Below are 15,180 nucleotides of genomic sequence, written 5' to 3'. Positions count from 1 at the left end.
GGCCTATTCAAAGAACTCTTCATTGGCAGTGAAAAATGATTCAGAACTTTATTGAAAGAAAGCAATAAATAATACTGTGATTAAAATAGTTCAAAAGTATATATAAGTATATGACTGTATACTTTGTTACATACTCAGAAAATTCCACAAAAATTAATAGAAAAAGGGCAGTAATATGGATTGTATAAGTGAATTGTATGCATAAACCAAATTATTTTTTTTGCTTTTTTTTTTTTTTTTTTGTCTTTTTCGTTTTTATCGGTACCAGGGATCGAACTCACGACGGCCTGCTTGCAAGGCAGGCGCTTATGCCGCTGAGCTAAATCCCCAGCCCCTGCATAAACTAAATTAAAAAGGCATGCTGCCTCTACCCATGTATCAGTTGCACAATAAATAACATGCACCCTGATCTGACTCCTTCCTTGCTGGCTTTTTAATATGCCAGTGAAAAGCAAGTTGCTTTTGCTACTTGTTCAATCCAAAATGGCTATGTCATCAAAATCTAAAAATGTATGACTAGTTGAAACATGTTTATAAACCAATGTAAAAAGGTGACTGACATATGAAAAATAAGGCCTTGATTAGTTAGAGTTGTACAACTTTATTTTCAGGGTTTCCTGCTCTCATCTGCTCATGCACCAATGTCTGTGAGATGTGAGCACAGTGCTCAGTGATTGGTCCTCTAAGAATAGCTGGAGGCACCTTCCACATGCTCACAGGAAAGAGGCAGGGAAGGTGCCAGGCTGGGGTCCACCCCTGGCCACTCCAGCCCTGCTGAGAGCAGCTCCAAGCTCATGGCTTCTGGTCAAGTCTCTGAAGACAAGCTCCCCAAGTCCAGAGACAGGATGGGGAAAAGGGAACCAGTGCTAAGAAAGTTCTATAGTGCTCTGGTGCAACGGTTCAGTCCCGACTTTATTAGACTCTGATTTCTTGCTAAAAAAAGAACAGTTAAGGTCAGTCAACCTCAAAATATGACAACTGCTTGGAATGAAGTCTCCTGATTTTAAAATGACTGATGTAGAGCAAGGTGAAGGATAATGCACATTGCTTATGTCACAACAATTTTATAAATGTAGTAAACTGGGCTGGGGATTTAGCTCAGTGGCATAAGCACCTGCCTTGCAAGCAGGCAGTCCTGAGTTTGATCCCTAGTGCCGATAAAAACAAAAAAGACAAAAAAAGGGGCTGGGGATTTAGCTCAGCGGCATAAGCACCTGCCTTGGAAGCAGGCAGTCGTGAGTTCGATCCCTGGTACCAATAAAAAGGAAAAAGACCAAAAAAAAAAAAAAAAAAGTAACAAAAAAGACAAAAAAAAGTGTAGTAAACTAATTTTTTCAGGGATGGCTTATCATTAAAAAGTTAAATAGTAATAATTACAATATGTGCACAATTTACAAAAGCCATGTATTTGTTCATAGGGTTTATACATACAAGCACTACAGTACATTCATTTGAAAGACTAAAATTAGATATAAGAACATGAATTGCTTCCAGAGATATCTAAACATAGATGAAAAAGTAAGTAACTATATAAATGAAAAGTCCTAAGTTTACAAAAATAGAAGAAACATTAAATTCTAAAATATTTTCTCTATGTTATTGATGAATTTTTTATTAATTAAAAACTCTGTTATAAAATATCCATATAACAAGTATTAACAGATAGCGATTCGACTGAATTAAAAAATGTAGTCTCTGTTGGATTCCAAATGCTGCACATCATCTGTAGAAGTAGTGCAGGAAAACTGGAAGATAAAAACAAACAGAAAGCCTCTCTTAACACAAACCACCTGGAAAAGGACCATGACTTCAGACACACACGCTGGGGCCCACTTCCCCAGGCCTCCTGCCTCCTCCCTGCTGGAGCGTCAGCAGGCAGAACACTGAGGACCCTGCTCATGGACTAGAGAGGTTTTACATTTTGTGACAGTTTTAAAAGTTAAAGTTAAAAGACTATGGAGCCCATCCCAGATTCCAGCTGAGGCACTGAACACAAGCACAGTAGGCAGAGCTCCAGCTGGGGTTCTGATCACGGGTCAATGACACCTCTGCCATCAGTCAGTCAGAGCTCTAGACCATGAGGACACAAGTGGCTCACTGGCGCCCAGGCATGGCAATGCAGCTTTGTGTTTAAAATGTCTGCCATGTATGGTGGCACGTCTGCAATCCCGTATGTCAGAAGGCTGAGGCAGAAAGATTGCAAGTTTGAACAAGGACTAGATGATCTAGGAAGACCCTGTCCCCACTAAAAAGGGGATGGGGTGCTAGGGATATAGCACAGTGGGAACACTCTGGGTTCAATTCCCCATATATGTGTGCGTACATGTGTGTTTGTAACAAAGCCAGTATAGGAGCTGTGTACCACTGTGTATAAACACAGTGGAAGAGATGCTTCCCAATCTCAGGCTCTGGCCTCCTGGTGTGGTCAGCTTTTGGGGTGCTTTTTTCCTCAGTTGCTGCTTTCCTGCCCACCCCCCAACAATGGCATCAGCAGATCATCACTTCAAGTGAGTAGGCATTTTTAGCTTTTAGGAAAAAATGGGGACGAACGTGTTTTTCTTTAAAACTGGAGACACAAGGGACACAGGAGAGGGGAGGTAAAAAGATTTAAGATGTCCTAGTACAGGTACCAACTCTCCATGATGAATTTAAGTACAACTAACTTACTAATAAAAATAAAAGTTAATAGAACAAAAATGACACACAGCCCTCTTTATGGTCAGCTAAAAACCAAAATCGCCTTGATGGGTACAGAGCTACTATTTCTGTCATTTTGAAGTTCCCCATGTAAATTGGCATGGTCTAAACCCACACTGTTAGCCCTGTTACAGCTTCACCCTGCTGTACAGGGATGATCTCCAGGGATTACGCTGCTCTCTACTCACCAACAGGAGGCTTAACGGGAGGAAGTCCTGGTTGTCGCAGAATCCAACTTCTGTGTTTCTGATACACTGCCTGTTCCAACAACCATGAGAGGAAGTGTGCAAAAACAAAGTGCTGTTAGTTTTAACACTTCACACGGGGCACAGGTAAGACACACATCTCCACACCTACAATGGTGTCTACTGAGGAATCCTAAGACTGCCTGGGAGAGTGAGGCAAGAGCATCAGAGGGCTGCCCAGAGTGGTTCTGTCACCACCCAAGGGGACACTGGCACCTAAAATAGCAATAGGGCCCCTTGGAAGTGCAAACCACCTCAGTGTGCACATACAGAGAGGACAACCACCTAACATAGCTACTCTGCAGCTCCTTAAGCCACACTTTGATATAGCAACTGGACTTTTCCTTGTGCCCTACAGCTAGACCTCCAGGAATGAATGGGGTGAATCAGCAGCACGAAGGGGAGGAGGGAACCCCAGCTGCTCTGCAGGCACTGCTCTCAGGGTGGGTTGCAGGCAAAGAGGCACAGCCCAGAGGCCATGGCCAGTGCTTCTCAGAGGACTAAAGCTTGTCTTAGTTTCTACAAAAAAGGATGGAGAACACGGAGGCAGGGGTCCTTGTTTGACAAACACTGGGTGGCTAAACAGGCAGTACAGCCCTGTCACAAACTGGGTAAAGAGCTTGCAACATCTTCGGCAGATATTTACACTCCCAGTTGTACAGTGTTTTGTTTTCCTGCAAGTATACCAGGAATACTTCTTAGCAACATCTTGCCATAGCTCTAGAAAAGACAGATAGCTGGCCGTGTTGGTAAGACTGGGCAGTCATTGTAAACCTTCATTCTAAAGTCTAGGAGACATGCTGTAATTTATCTTATACTCTCCACCTCGCAAGTCATTTGTAACAGTCCACCTTCTTACCAATGTGGCATAGACATCTTCTATGTAATTTACCCTGACAACTTTTTCTATTCAATCCATTTAAATTTAGTGTTACACAGTTTGCCTGCACATGCCTGTAATCCTAGCACTCTGGGAGGTTGAGGCAGGAAAACTCCAAGTTCAAACCAGGCCTGGACAATTTAACAAGACCCTTTCTGGATAATAAAAGAAGGGGTGGTGTGTAGTACAGGTAGAAGGCTCCCTCCCCAGTACCACCCCAAACCCCCAAACAACAACCACAACCACAAAAATGCCACCAAAAAAACAAATCAACAACAAACAAACTCATTAATACTACCCTTTATTTTTGTTTTGTTTTGTTGAAACAAGGTCTCCCTGTGTAGTTCACACTGGCCCTACAATCCCTGTGAATTCGAGGCTGGTACTGAGCTCTCAGCAACCTTCCTGCCTTAGCTTCCCCAGTGCCGGGATTACAGGTGATCTCCACACCCAGCTATGTTAATATTGCTTGCAATGTTCAGAGAGAAAATGTGATTCTTATAGTGAAACAGAAATTGAAGGTACAGGGAAAACAACAGAGTACTCATTTAGACTATTTAGTAAGCCAATGGAAATTAAGCTCAAGGCCCGTCACAGCTTACTTACTTATCTATTTTATTTATGATACAAGGTCTTCCTATGAAGCTCAGTATAGCCTTAACCTGGATTTATGATTCACATACATCTCAGATTCATGATTTTCCTGCCTGAGCCTCCCAAGTACTGGAATTACAGGCATGCACTTCCATGCCTTGCCAACATTTGTAAGACACCTTGAGGGAGAAAGTGTTAATTCTTAAGAACTTACTAGTTAAAAGACACACTGGAAAGTGTTCAGCTTTAAAAAGTTTATATAAATGTATTTTTCTCTGATTTTCATACAGGCAAGAAAGAGAAAAAAGGAAAACTACCTACACAGGGGGCTAACAACAGGAAACTTGTAAAAACCCCACTGGTACAGTTTATACAGCACAACCATGTACATCAGGAATGAGAAGGAATGAAGTCTCCACCTAACACTGAGATTGTCAGCAATGCACGAGGCTCAGGACTCCATCAGCTTCACCCACATGACACATTGAAGCATCAAAATCACATTACTATGATGCCCAAGTTACAGATATGGAAACTGAGGCACAGCACAGCTGCATGACTTGCTCAAGGTCATGTCCCTGCTACCACAAGAGCTGGATGTGGACGTGGGCTCTCTCAGGACCCTATCAGTGCCTTTTACTAGGTGGGCAGGACTGTCAGGGACTCAAGGTCTCCTCTCAGCCAACTGCACTCTTCAGTCAGCAGTTACATAAGGGCCATCCTGACTGCACTGGAAAGGTCAATGCCTTGCCATCTCTCACTGAGAAGGCAGCAGGGCTGCCCTAGCGGTCTCCACAAGGCTTCTGCCTTCTTCCCTGTCCCTCTTCAGGTGGCACAAGGTAAGTATATGGAAAGATAACACTGGAGGGAAGGGAAAAGGAAAGACAGAGTTGGCAGAACCTGGAAGTTGTGAGCTAAAGTTTACTCTGCCATTTCTTCTAGTGTGGAGAGAAGTCCCAAGTGTCACACTGCAATTTTCCTGGCAAGCCAGTGCTGCCTGCCACACACTGCACCCCACAGGTGCATCAGCCTCAGCCCTGAGAGCACAGATGGGTGCTTCACTTTATTAGTTGGGCAAGGATGCTAAGGTTCAACCAGACAGATTTTTTAAAAATTCTATTATTGTTGTTAACCATTTTCCAACAAATGTTAGGGCTAATCCTGAACCATTGACACCTGGGCATGCAACCAAACTCAGATGCTTTGTAACACATACAATGGCCACTCTAGGTAATTATTAGCGCGCACATGCTCCCAGCCAGTGTTGCATTACATGGCCCACCACATACCATCCATCTGGATCTCATTGGGCTGCACAGAGCGGGAAGACTTGGAAGAAGAGACTCGGAAGTTTGCAGGGAGTGTCTCTGATGACCCAGTTGCCACACCGTGAATGGCCTTTTCTCTAACCTTCTCTCTCCATGAAGGTGCTCTCCTAAAGTGTTTGTCATCCTCCTGGCAAATGAAAACACAGAACAGGCACACTCTAATAAAGATAACTGTCCTTCAGAAGGACTCCTAAGCCCCTGACTGTTTTGCTTTACTTAGCCTTTCCTGGTGACCTTCCAATGTGCTGCACACACTGGAACTTCAGTGTGAGAGGAAACATGATTACATTCCTGCTGGGCCCCAACTGGAGAAACGAGGGCAGTCCTGGGCACCAGGGATGTGATTTTCTCACCCATCAGAATATTTTATTTCTTACTGTGGACAAGCTCTTGCCTGCTATATAATGTACTTTTATTTATTTTCAAAATATCCTGGCTACAAATAATCCAACAAATGCTTTGCTTCCAGATTCAGCTTCCATCTTCTTTGTGAAAATCAAGTACTCTTGGAGCTCACTGAAGACAATCGTAATGTATGGCAACAGGTTAGTTATGATTTAGCATGAGGGGAAATTTAATATACTTTTGAAAGAAGCCTTCCAAACAGAAGAACTGGGGCAGGACAGTCAGCTGTCACCAAAACACAACTTAAGACTTTGATCGCAGGCTGCAATCTGTTTGACAATATAGAAATAATTTTTGAAGGTTGCCAAAAATTAAGTAGTGGACCAAGAGCAAGGATCAGTAGTAGAGCACTCAACTGGCATATGTGAAGCCCTGAGGTTGATTCCTAGCAGTGAGAGGAGAAAAAAGCTGAAAACTTACGACATCAAAACGTCTGACAGTCCCAAGGACCAAAAGGTCGGCAAATTCTTTGTCCAAGACATTTCGAGCCTGAAGTAACAAAACAACAACTAAATATATCTGAAGGATGTTACACATTACAATTTTTTAAAACAAAGACTTCAAAGACTCACATGCTTGCAACACAAACTGGAAAGAAAAGATAGTGAAAAATCAAGCACTTGCTTATTTTGAACTACCATATTATAGATTAGTTATGGAAAGTGATTACTAGTTGTCTAGAGTTAAATTTTCTCTCCATTCAAATGAAAAATAAGTATTCTAGAACCACAGAAAAACCGAACACTGTGGCTAAGCAGACAGAGGCACAGACTCCGTTGTCACCTTTCTGTTCTCTGTCGGGATCTGTAACAACAGGGCCAATGTGTTGTAATCGAAGGCTTCATCTAAGGCCAGCTGTGCGCCATGAACCCCACTCTCTATGAGGTTGTTTGCATATTCTTTAAGGCCAATGGATATGACCCAGCGAATCACTCGATCATTGCTCCAAACAAGCACATCTGTGAAAGAACAAAACAACTGTAAATGTGGCTTCAGAAAACCTCTTCATCATACATGTCCTGCAATGCAGGGGAAAGATTCCTAGCATGGATCTTGATCCCTCAGCTCCTGAAAATGGACTCCACACTCACAAATACTGACAGACACACACCTAGACACAGCTGTTTTGGTTCTGCCTCATTCTAATAAAAACTTTCCCTTTAGAAGCCTCCCCTAGTGCACTCAGGTGTCACAGTAAGATTGTGGATAGGATATATTCAGGGAACAATACAGCATGATTGGCTGAGGATGTAGCTTGGTGGCAGATCACTTGCCTAGTATGTACAAGGCCTGGGGTTCAATCCTAAGACTGCAAAAACATCAGGCTGAGGGTCAGAGTCAGACCTGGCACGTATAAGCATGTTTCCTACACAGACCCCAGAGTCTCCTGAAATGCTTCTCCATCATGAAAGGGGCAGATACCATGACAGTTCAGATACCTTGCTGAGTTCAACACAAACTCTTTGCTTCTGACCTTCTGACCTTCGTTTTCTTTTACTTTTTCTTGTTGTTGTACTGGGAATCAAACTCAGAGCCTTGTGCTTACCAGGTAGGTGCTAAGCCACTGAGCCATACCCCAGCCCCTGTGCTTCTGAAGCTTTGGTCATATCAACATCTTAATATATTACAAAGAAAGAATTTTAAAGACATTCCAGCATACTAGATTTTGGCAATCGTATGTCATACAAAGATAATTATTAAATGTATTCTATTACAGACCAAAAAATTGCCACTCTGTAAAAATATATCTGACCACCAATCTTTTCAAAGACTGCTTTTGCCAACTGACAAAATATGGAGAGGGGATATAGAAAACAAATTAAATGGATTAATACATTTCATGTCTGATTTTTTTTTCTCAACTTTGTTTTGGTACCAGGGATCAAACTCATGACCTTGCACTTGCCAGACAGCCGCTCTGTTGTTGAGCTATATCCCCGGCCATGACTTTCTTTTCTAAATAGACCTCAACGTATTCTTTGTTTTAAAAGAATTAAAACCCAGGCCTTGCACAGACTAGGCAAGTGTCCTACCACAGGGCTACATCCCTGGCCAATAGATAATCCTTTATTTTATTTAGAAAAAGACATCAGAATGAGGATGAAAATAACAGAACCACGATGCAGCCTGAATGAATCAACTATGGAAGACTTGACACAGTGCTTGATCATTATTCAGTAAGTCTCATTTCTTCTCATCACTGCAGTGCTATTAGTAACTACCGAGAATTCTGAGAGACTCTCGTGAGCATGACATTCAGTGTTGTCTTCAGAGAAGATGCCTGTCCCTGTCATACTGAGGGGGCTGCCATGCCCTCTCCTTCCTCCTGGCCTGTTTCTGACATGTCTTTCCTTTGCCCACAGGACACTCTGTGGTTTCTGTAAGGACTGCAATCCCAGTTAGTATGGGTGCTGTGGCAGGAGGGTCACAGGTGTAATCCCAGACCAGGGTACTTAGTGAAATTCTGTCTCAAAATAAATAAATAAATTACAAAATTATGGGTGCTAGGCTATTGGTTGCCTTGACCTCTCCCTCCCTCTGGGAGCAGAACTGTGTGCCCTGCATGCTGCCACAGGCCTTAGAAAAAGCTCCCAAAGCTGTAGTTTTAACCTCTATCCAGTAAGCAAAAGGCAGTGGCTTGTTTGCCTTGCTCTGATCTAATAGCATAAGGCAGCATCTCTGAGAGAGCGTATACAGTGTACAACAACAAAAGGAAAACTACATGAAAGAATGCCAGCACCAAGAGGGTAGCCTACAGACTGAGATAAGCACACACTGTCTCAGGGCACCCCTTTTCATCCCTCCTCTTGTTATCATGCCAAGCCAGTTGTTTCCACTTAAAAGTCTTCCCTGATTTATTTTTTTGTGGTACTAGAGACAGAAGCCAGAGCCCTGAGCATGCTAGGCAAGTCTTTTTTCACTGAACTACATTCTTAGCACCCCTAATTTTCAAATCTAGTTTTAGTGTTCTGAGACAGGGTCTCACTAAATTGCCAGGTCGGCCCTGAATTTGTGATCTTCCTGCCTTAGTATTCTTAGTAGCTGGAACTGTAATTTGTGTAATTCCCAGATAAATGTATGATTATTTTGTGCTTTTTTTTTTTTTCAGTCCTAGCGATCAAACCCAGGGCAATGCAAGTGGTAAGCAAGTGCCTTATCACTAAGCCCTTGATTTCTTTTTGAGGTACTCAGGAATAAACACAGGGATTTGCACTGAGCTGCATCTCTAGCCCTGTTATACTTTTCATTTTGAGAGAAGGTTTCACGGAGTCCAAGCTGCCTGGGCTAGGCTTGTGACTCTGCTGCTATGTCCTCCCAGAGTGCTAGGATTGCAGGTATGTGCCAGCTCAGCTGGCTGCTATACTTTTTCAAACAGGCAATCACCCAGGCTGCCTGGGAGGCAGCAGGCATGTGCTGCATCCATCCGGCATAATGTACTTGCCTTTAACTACATCCTGACTTTCTTCTCTTCTTCTTTCCAGTTCTTTCCGATCATAATTTAACCTTTTCAGGCACATAAGTCCACACTGGAAGCTGTTCCTATTTACAAAATAAGGGGTTATTTAACGGTGGCAATGTGAAGTCTCTTGATCCGTTAGGAAGAACCACTTGCACTGCCTCACCTGTGAAAACTGTCAACCATTTTCAGCCGCCCCCGCAGGTCTTTCTTGGTCAGGTGGTTCAGCATCCGAGCATCCACAAGGCACTCCATGAAATAGCTTCGGTACTGAGGTAGGCCCAGGCTGGGCAGCCACTCATTGCCAATCCACTCGTGGTCCATGTCCCCATATGCAAGTGTCTGATTTCAACAAATGAGTGACATCAGTTCAGATTTTTAATCTAGACAACATTCTTAAAGGCTAAATGAATGACAACATTGCTTTTCATAATTTCTAAATATTTGGTCTCCCATTCCTACCTTTTCAAATTCCTAAAGTTTTATCCAACAGAAATCATATTGGCAAAATTTTATGACTCATTTAGGACAATTTACCAAGCTATAGAAAAATCATACCTGTCTATAAATTCCTTTTCTGAATTAGTTTTCAATATAATAATATAGGAATAAAGAATGATCATGACTCATGAACAAGTTTGAAGAATCAATTCAAATCATTCAAATGAGCTCTAGCTGGTTTTGATTTTATTTTTAATACTTTGTCTTCCTAAATGACAAATGTATTTGAAAATCAGGAAAAGTAAATTTAAAATGATAAACGAACAACTAATGAGACTAAGAACAAAAACAGAAAAATACAATTAAATTTAGAAGACTTCAACACTCCTCTCTTAACAACTGGTTCAATGTGCCAATCAAAAAACCAAAAAGGACTAAGAAAAGGAAAACAATCAGGAAGGCTACGGACAAAAACAATACTGTCAATCAATCTGACCCAGATATAACTTACACTTTTTCCTTTCTTTTTTTTTTGGGGGGGGGTACTGGGAATTGAACTCAGGACCTCATGCTTGCAAGGCAGGTGCTGCACCACTGAGCTAAATCCCCAGCCCCTCCCCACAACCTTTAAAGACAGAGATTCCCATTATATTACCAGGATTGAGTGCAGTGGCTATGCACAAGCACTCCCTATGCAAAGAGATATTGATGCCACTCTTAGTATGATGTCCATCTTAGTTTAATGCCCAATTGTCATAGGACATTATAACAGCCAACTTCTGGGCTCAGTCTCTTGAGTTTTGGCAACTACAGGGGTGCATCATCACATCTGGCTTCAGGACGTACTTTTTTGTGGTGTGGTATGGTGGTGCATGCCTGTAAACCCAGCACTCAGGAGGCTGAGACAAAAGTATTTCGAGTTTGGGACTAGTCTGCACTACACCAAAAATAAGGAATCATGGTAAGTAGGTTTACTGACTCAGGAATAGGTTGGTTCACCAACTGAGGAGGAAAAAAAAAATCAATGAAATTTGCCCAATTACGAGATCAGCAAAGAAAGCCATGTCTCATAATACCTTATGTGGCACAAGATCCATCATTCAGTTATGAAACTCAGCATTCTAGGACGAAAGACCCACCGCCTCAATCTATTAAGGGTCATCTACCAAAAGCCTGCAGCTAAAAACCTCACAATGAGGGACCAAATGTCTCCCTGAACGGAAAGAAGCACAAGGGGTGTCCACTGTCACCGTTTATGTTTGGCTGTGCTGGAGACCTGGCCACTGTAATGGCAGGAAAAACATAAAAATGGCATGAGTTGAGAAAGACATAAACCTCTCTTTATTAGTAAATGACACGATTATCATTGTTGAAAAAGTCTATGAAATAGCTATTAGGATTTATACATGAATTTAGCAAAGCTGCTGAATATACAATGAATACACAAAAATTAACATTTCTAAATATACAAAATGAACTGGAAATTGAGATTTTAGAAGTATCTTATATAATGGCACTAAACTGCATAAAATCCTTAGCAACCAATTCAACAGAATATGTCCAAGGTCTGTACAATGAAAAATAGACATGATATACAACCACTTCACAGAGAATGGTTCGTTATGCTCTCCAGCTAAGGAAGATTAAATTACATTCACAGGAATCCTAAGGTACATTGAGGAATCCTTTAAAATAAAAACTATCCATTCCCATCCATCCTCTCCTGGCTTGAACTCAGGGTTTCATACCTGCTAGGCAAGCACTCTAACCTGAGCTACATCCCCAACCCCTTACAACAGGGTCTCACTAGGCCCAGGCTGGTCTCTAAGTTGATATCTTCCAGCCTCAGCCTCCTGAGTTATGGGATTACAGTCATAAACCACCATGCATGGCCTCCATGTTTGGTTTAGAACAATGGATTCCACTCTAGTATTTTATTTGTTCCAGTCAAGATACAAGGGATGGCTCAGCTAAGAGGAATGTTCCAATTCTAACAGAAAAGATTTCATAACTTTCTTTAAATGATGAGTGACAAATATACCACTATGGTAACCATTAAGATACCTAACAATGTTACCATGATGCAGTCCTTTGAGTCATACTTTCATGGGCCTGGGATTCACAGCCTGAATATTTGATGTTTTCTGGCCTGCTGACTATGCTCTCTTCTAATGAGTAGAAGAAATCTTCCAAATAAAAAGCTGTGCGGAAGCAAACCCTCCATATCTCTGTTTACTACTTTTGCAGTTGCTGATAATGCAGATTCTGACAGCTCAGACTCAGTTTGAGGGAGAGCCTCCTCCTCTCCCTGGCTGCCACCACAGCCTTCTGAAGAAGTGTGCAAAGGGACCTCATGCTCCAAGCATGGACAAGTCACGCTCAGTCTCAAGGTCAGTAAAATGCGAGCTCCATGAGAGTGGGACTGCAGCTGTCCTGCTCATTAATGGCTCCTGGCAGCTGGCACAGCCTTCTTACACAGCCAGTCATAACTTACATCTGATATGCGAACAGTTCTGACCACACTTGAGTGTTCCTTCCAAAGCTCAGTCAGGAGCGAGGCCACCCAGTGCCAGCACGGGCAAAGCACAATGCTTTGTGCTAGCATAGCTCTGTCCTAGCAGCTCTGTCTGGGAAAGGATGGTGGCAAAGTGCACCAAGCTTCTGCAGAACATTGCATGTGGGGTAAATCTGGAATCTTCTGCATGGGCCCCTTTTATATGGTCACTGCAAAAAGCAAATGTTAAGCTTATTCAACTACACTTTATGTCTCTGATGCTATTTCATATTGAAGTGGTGACCATATTCTACTTTGTCTTTTGGAATATATTGAAACTTACGTAATTATGAAATGCACTGCTTAATTCACTGATGGTCATTGTTGGTCCTGTAGAGAGACCTCTAACTAGGTGAATTTAAGCGATTCTAGAGGCAGGGAGTATCTAAACCCAGGGAGGGAAACCCAGTTAGTAGCTATTCTCTTTCTTCTTAGTTTTTGTTTCTAAACTTTTTGTAATTTTGAGACAGGATTTTACTATGTAGTTTAGGCTGACCTTGAACTCACTATGTAGCCTATGCTGGTCTCAAATTTGCAACAAACATGCTTGATCAACCTCCCAAGTCCTGGGATGACCCATATGTGTCACCAAGTTCCACCTCTCTTTTTTTCAAATGAACAAACAAAACAAACAACCAAGTGCTATAACTGAATAACCTTTAGAAATGCAAACAGAAGCAACTGTTTCAAGCATCATCTTGGAATCAGCAAATTCTAATCTTAACTCATTTATACTTGCTTTCAGACATATGCTAACTCTTCTGAGCCCCCGAATACCGTGCCCCTGGGAAAAGCTGAAGAACTACAAGTCCCCTGGTACTGCACTGTGCCCACCAAAGACCCAAGAGGGCAGAGGGATGCTGGGAATTTAACCAAGTCATCTGACTCAGACACTGTAAAACATGGGGCAGAGCTTTCTGTGTAGTGAAGAGTTAGGCAGCTGAAATTCAATCTCTGTGAAGTGATAAGCCTTAATTTCTGAGAACCCCATTACTAAGATCTTTAACTCAACACAGTAGGGCAGTACTTAGTCAAATAACAATATAAAGACATAGAGGGAAAGGCCCCGTGCCAACTTTCAGGTTTAGAAGTGTATTTCATGATTTTTTTCAGCAGTACATTTTAGAACAAAACTAACCCAGCAACGAACTACATGTACATAAACTCAGGAGTTGCCTAAACCAGGGGACTTTGTATAAAAGATTCTATTCATAAATAAAACAACCTTCGTTCAAAGTAATTTCCATGATCCCATATGGGAAATGTTCAAAATTATCCATGAGATGTAATCTTTAATCCTGTGATTTACTTGATTACATTCTTCAAGTCATTAATGATACTATGAATAAATTAAGGTGTGAAAAACACCTACTAAAGCAGGTCACACAAGTTTACATCCTCAATTGCTTTTTGTTGCTACAGAGTGAAGAAATATTATAGAAAGACTCCAACCTTATCCAGCTTCCCTCCTCATCTTCCTGATGTTAGGTTGTTAGGAATGTAAAAGAACATAACTATTAGTATTAGTGAACTTTAGTAGTGTAAGCAAATTAATTCTGCAGGGAACATGCACCTTGACTGAGTGAAAAACATTCAAAGTATCAATGCCTCATGCAAAAAGTCATGAAAATCCAAGAATTTCAATTTTCCATGCAAGGAGCAGACTTTTTCCATGCCAACTAACCTCATACAGTAGACTGTTGGCGTTAGACAACCACAACGCAGTGCTCAATGGAGGTCTCTCCAAAAGGAGAAGCAAATTACATCTTCTCTAAATGGGGCAAATCTATAAACTAAATTCTTGTAAAAATCTAAAAAATGCAAATACGACTATACGCTATGAGCTAATAACCTAAAAAGAACACATTATATTTGAAACAAATGCAAATTAACTTTTGTTTTCAACAAAAGACAAAGGGCCCTTTGGTCTGGAGTAGGAAACCCACTTTGGAACATGAGCTGCAGGGCTGACTGACCATCTGAGATGTGGCTGCGAGTGTTTCCATCTCTTCATGTGTTAACCAGACATTTCCTGTGGTCTAAGGTGACCCCAGTGCACCAGCCACATCCAGGGCAAGGGAAGCGTGACAGAAAGGAGAAGGACGCACATATGAGCCACAGGCACAGTAAGGAGCCACGAGGCAAAGGTCACTCTTTGCACATTTTCATTTCAGGCACCCACAGAGAAAGCCAGAGATCATTAACACAGGCTCATCCTCTTTTAAACAATAACAGTGTGGTCGGAATATAAGGAGAACAGCACACAATTTCCAGATCACATGCTTAAAAGTATGGATGAGAACATACTTTACATTTCTGAAAAGTTACTTTCCCCAGTAACTGATGATTCAATAGACAGTATTTTCAATAGTCTCACCATGTTGGAGGTATAGCTCATGATAGGGCTTTTGCCTGCCTCTCCCAAAGCACTAGGTTTAAGCCTCAGTACAGCAAAACAAAAGAATAAAACAAAACACACAGAAAGCAGTCTCACCCCAACACAGGCTAACAACAGGATGCTCTGGCCTTGGCTTCCTGTGGCTGCTTTCAGCAGATGATCCAAAGCCAGAGGAAGCCCA

At 41.9% G+C, this 15,180-nt stretch overlaps 1 protein-coding gene and 1 long non-coding RNA gene across 2 annotated transcripts in view; one reads left to right on the top strand and one right to left on the bottom strand.

Moving 5' to 3' along the window:
• Positions 1–585: 585 nt before the first annotated feature.
• The window catches only part of LOC101789014 (liprin-alpha-1-like), a 62,937-nt gene continuing 48,342 nt past the window's right edge, over positions 586–15,180 (bottom strand). The window contains exons 12-19 of the mRNA XM_063230346.1: positions 14,548–14,640; positions 9,773–9,948; positions 9,592–9,689; positions 6,933–7,108; positions 6,570–6,638; positions 5,706–5,871; positions 2,886–2,955; positions 586–1,745 (exon numbers count right to left, since the gene is read on the bottom strand). Coding sequence (XP_063086416.1) covers positions 2,897–2,955; positions 5,706–5,871; positions 6,570–6,638; positions 6,933–7,108; positions 9,592–9,689; positions 9,773–9,948; positions 14,548–14,640 — 837 coding nt within the window. The 3' untranslated portion in view covers positions 586–1,745; positions 2,886–2,896. The remainder of the gene's footprint in view (positions 1,746–2,885; positions 2,956–5,705; positions 5,872–6,569; positions 6,639–6,932; positions 7,109–9,591; positions 9,690–9,772; positions 9,949–14,547; positions 14,641–15,180) is intronic.
• Positions 10,588–13,841, top strand: LOC134471366 (uncharacterized). The gene is made up of 2 exons (XR_010040799.1): positions 10,588–12,437; positions 13,347–13,841. It is a non-coding gene; the product is annotated as an uncharacterized LOC134471366 (long non-coding RNA).

The sequence above is a fragment of the Cavia porcellus genome, unplaced genomic scaffold (genome assembly GCF_034190915.1).
Source record: "Cavia porcellus strain 051 isolate PalLab524CR breed Dunkin Hartley unplaced genomic scaffold, mCavPor4.1 scaffold_18, whole genome shotgun sequence".
Classification (NCBI taxonomy): domain Eukaryota; kingdom Metazoa; phylum Chordata; class Mammalia; order Rodentia; family Caviidae; genus Cavia; species Cavia porcellus.
This window is presented reverse-complemented; position numbering and strand designations above follow the sequence as displayed.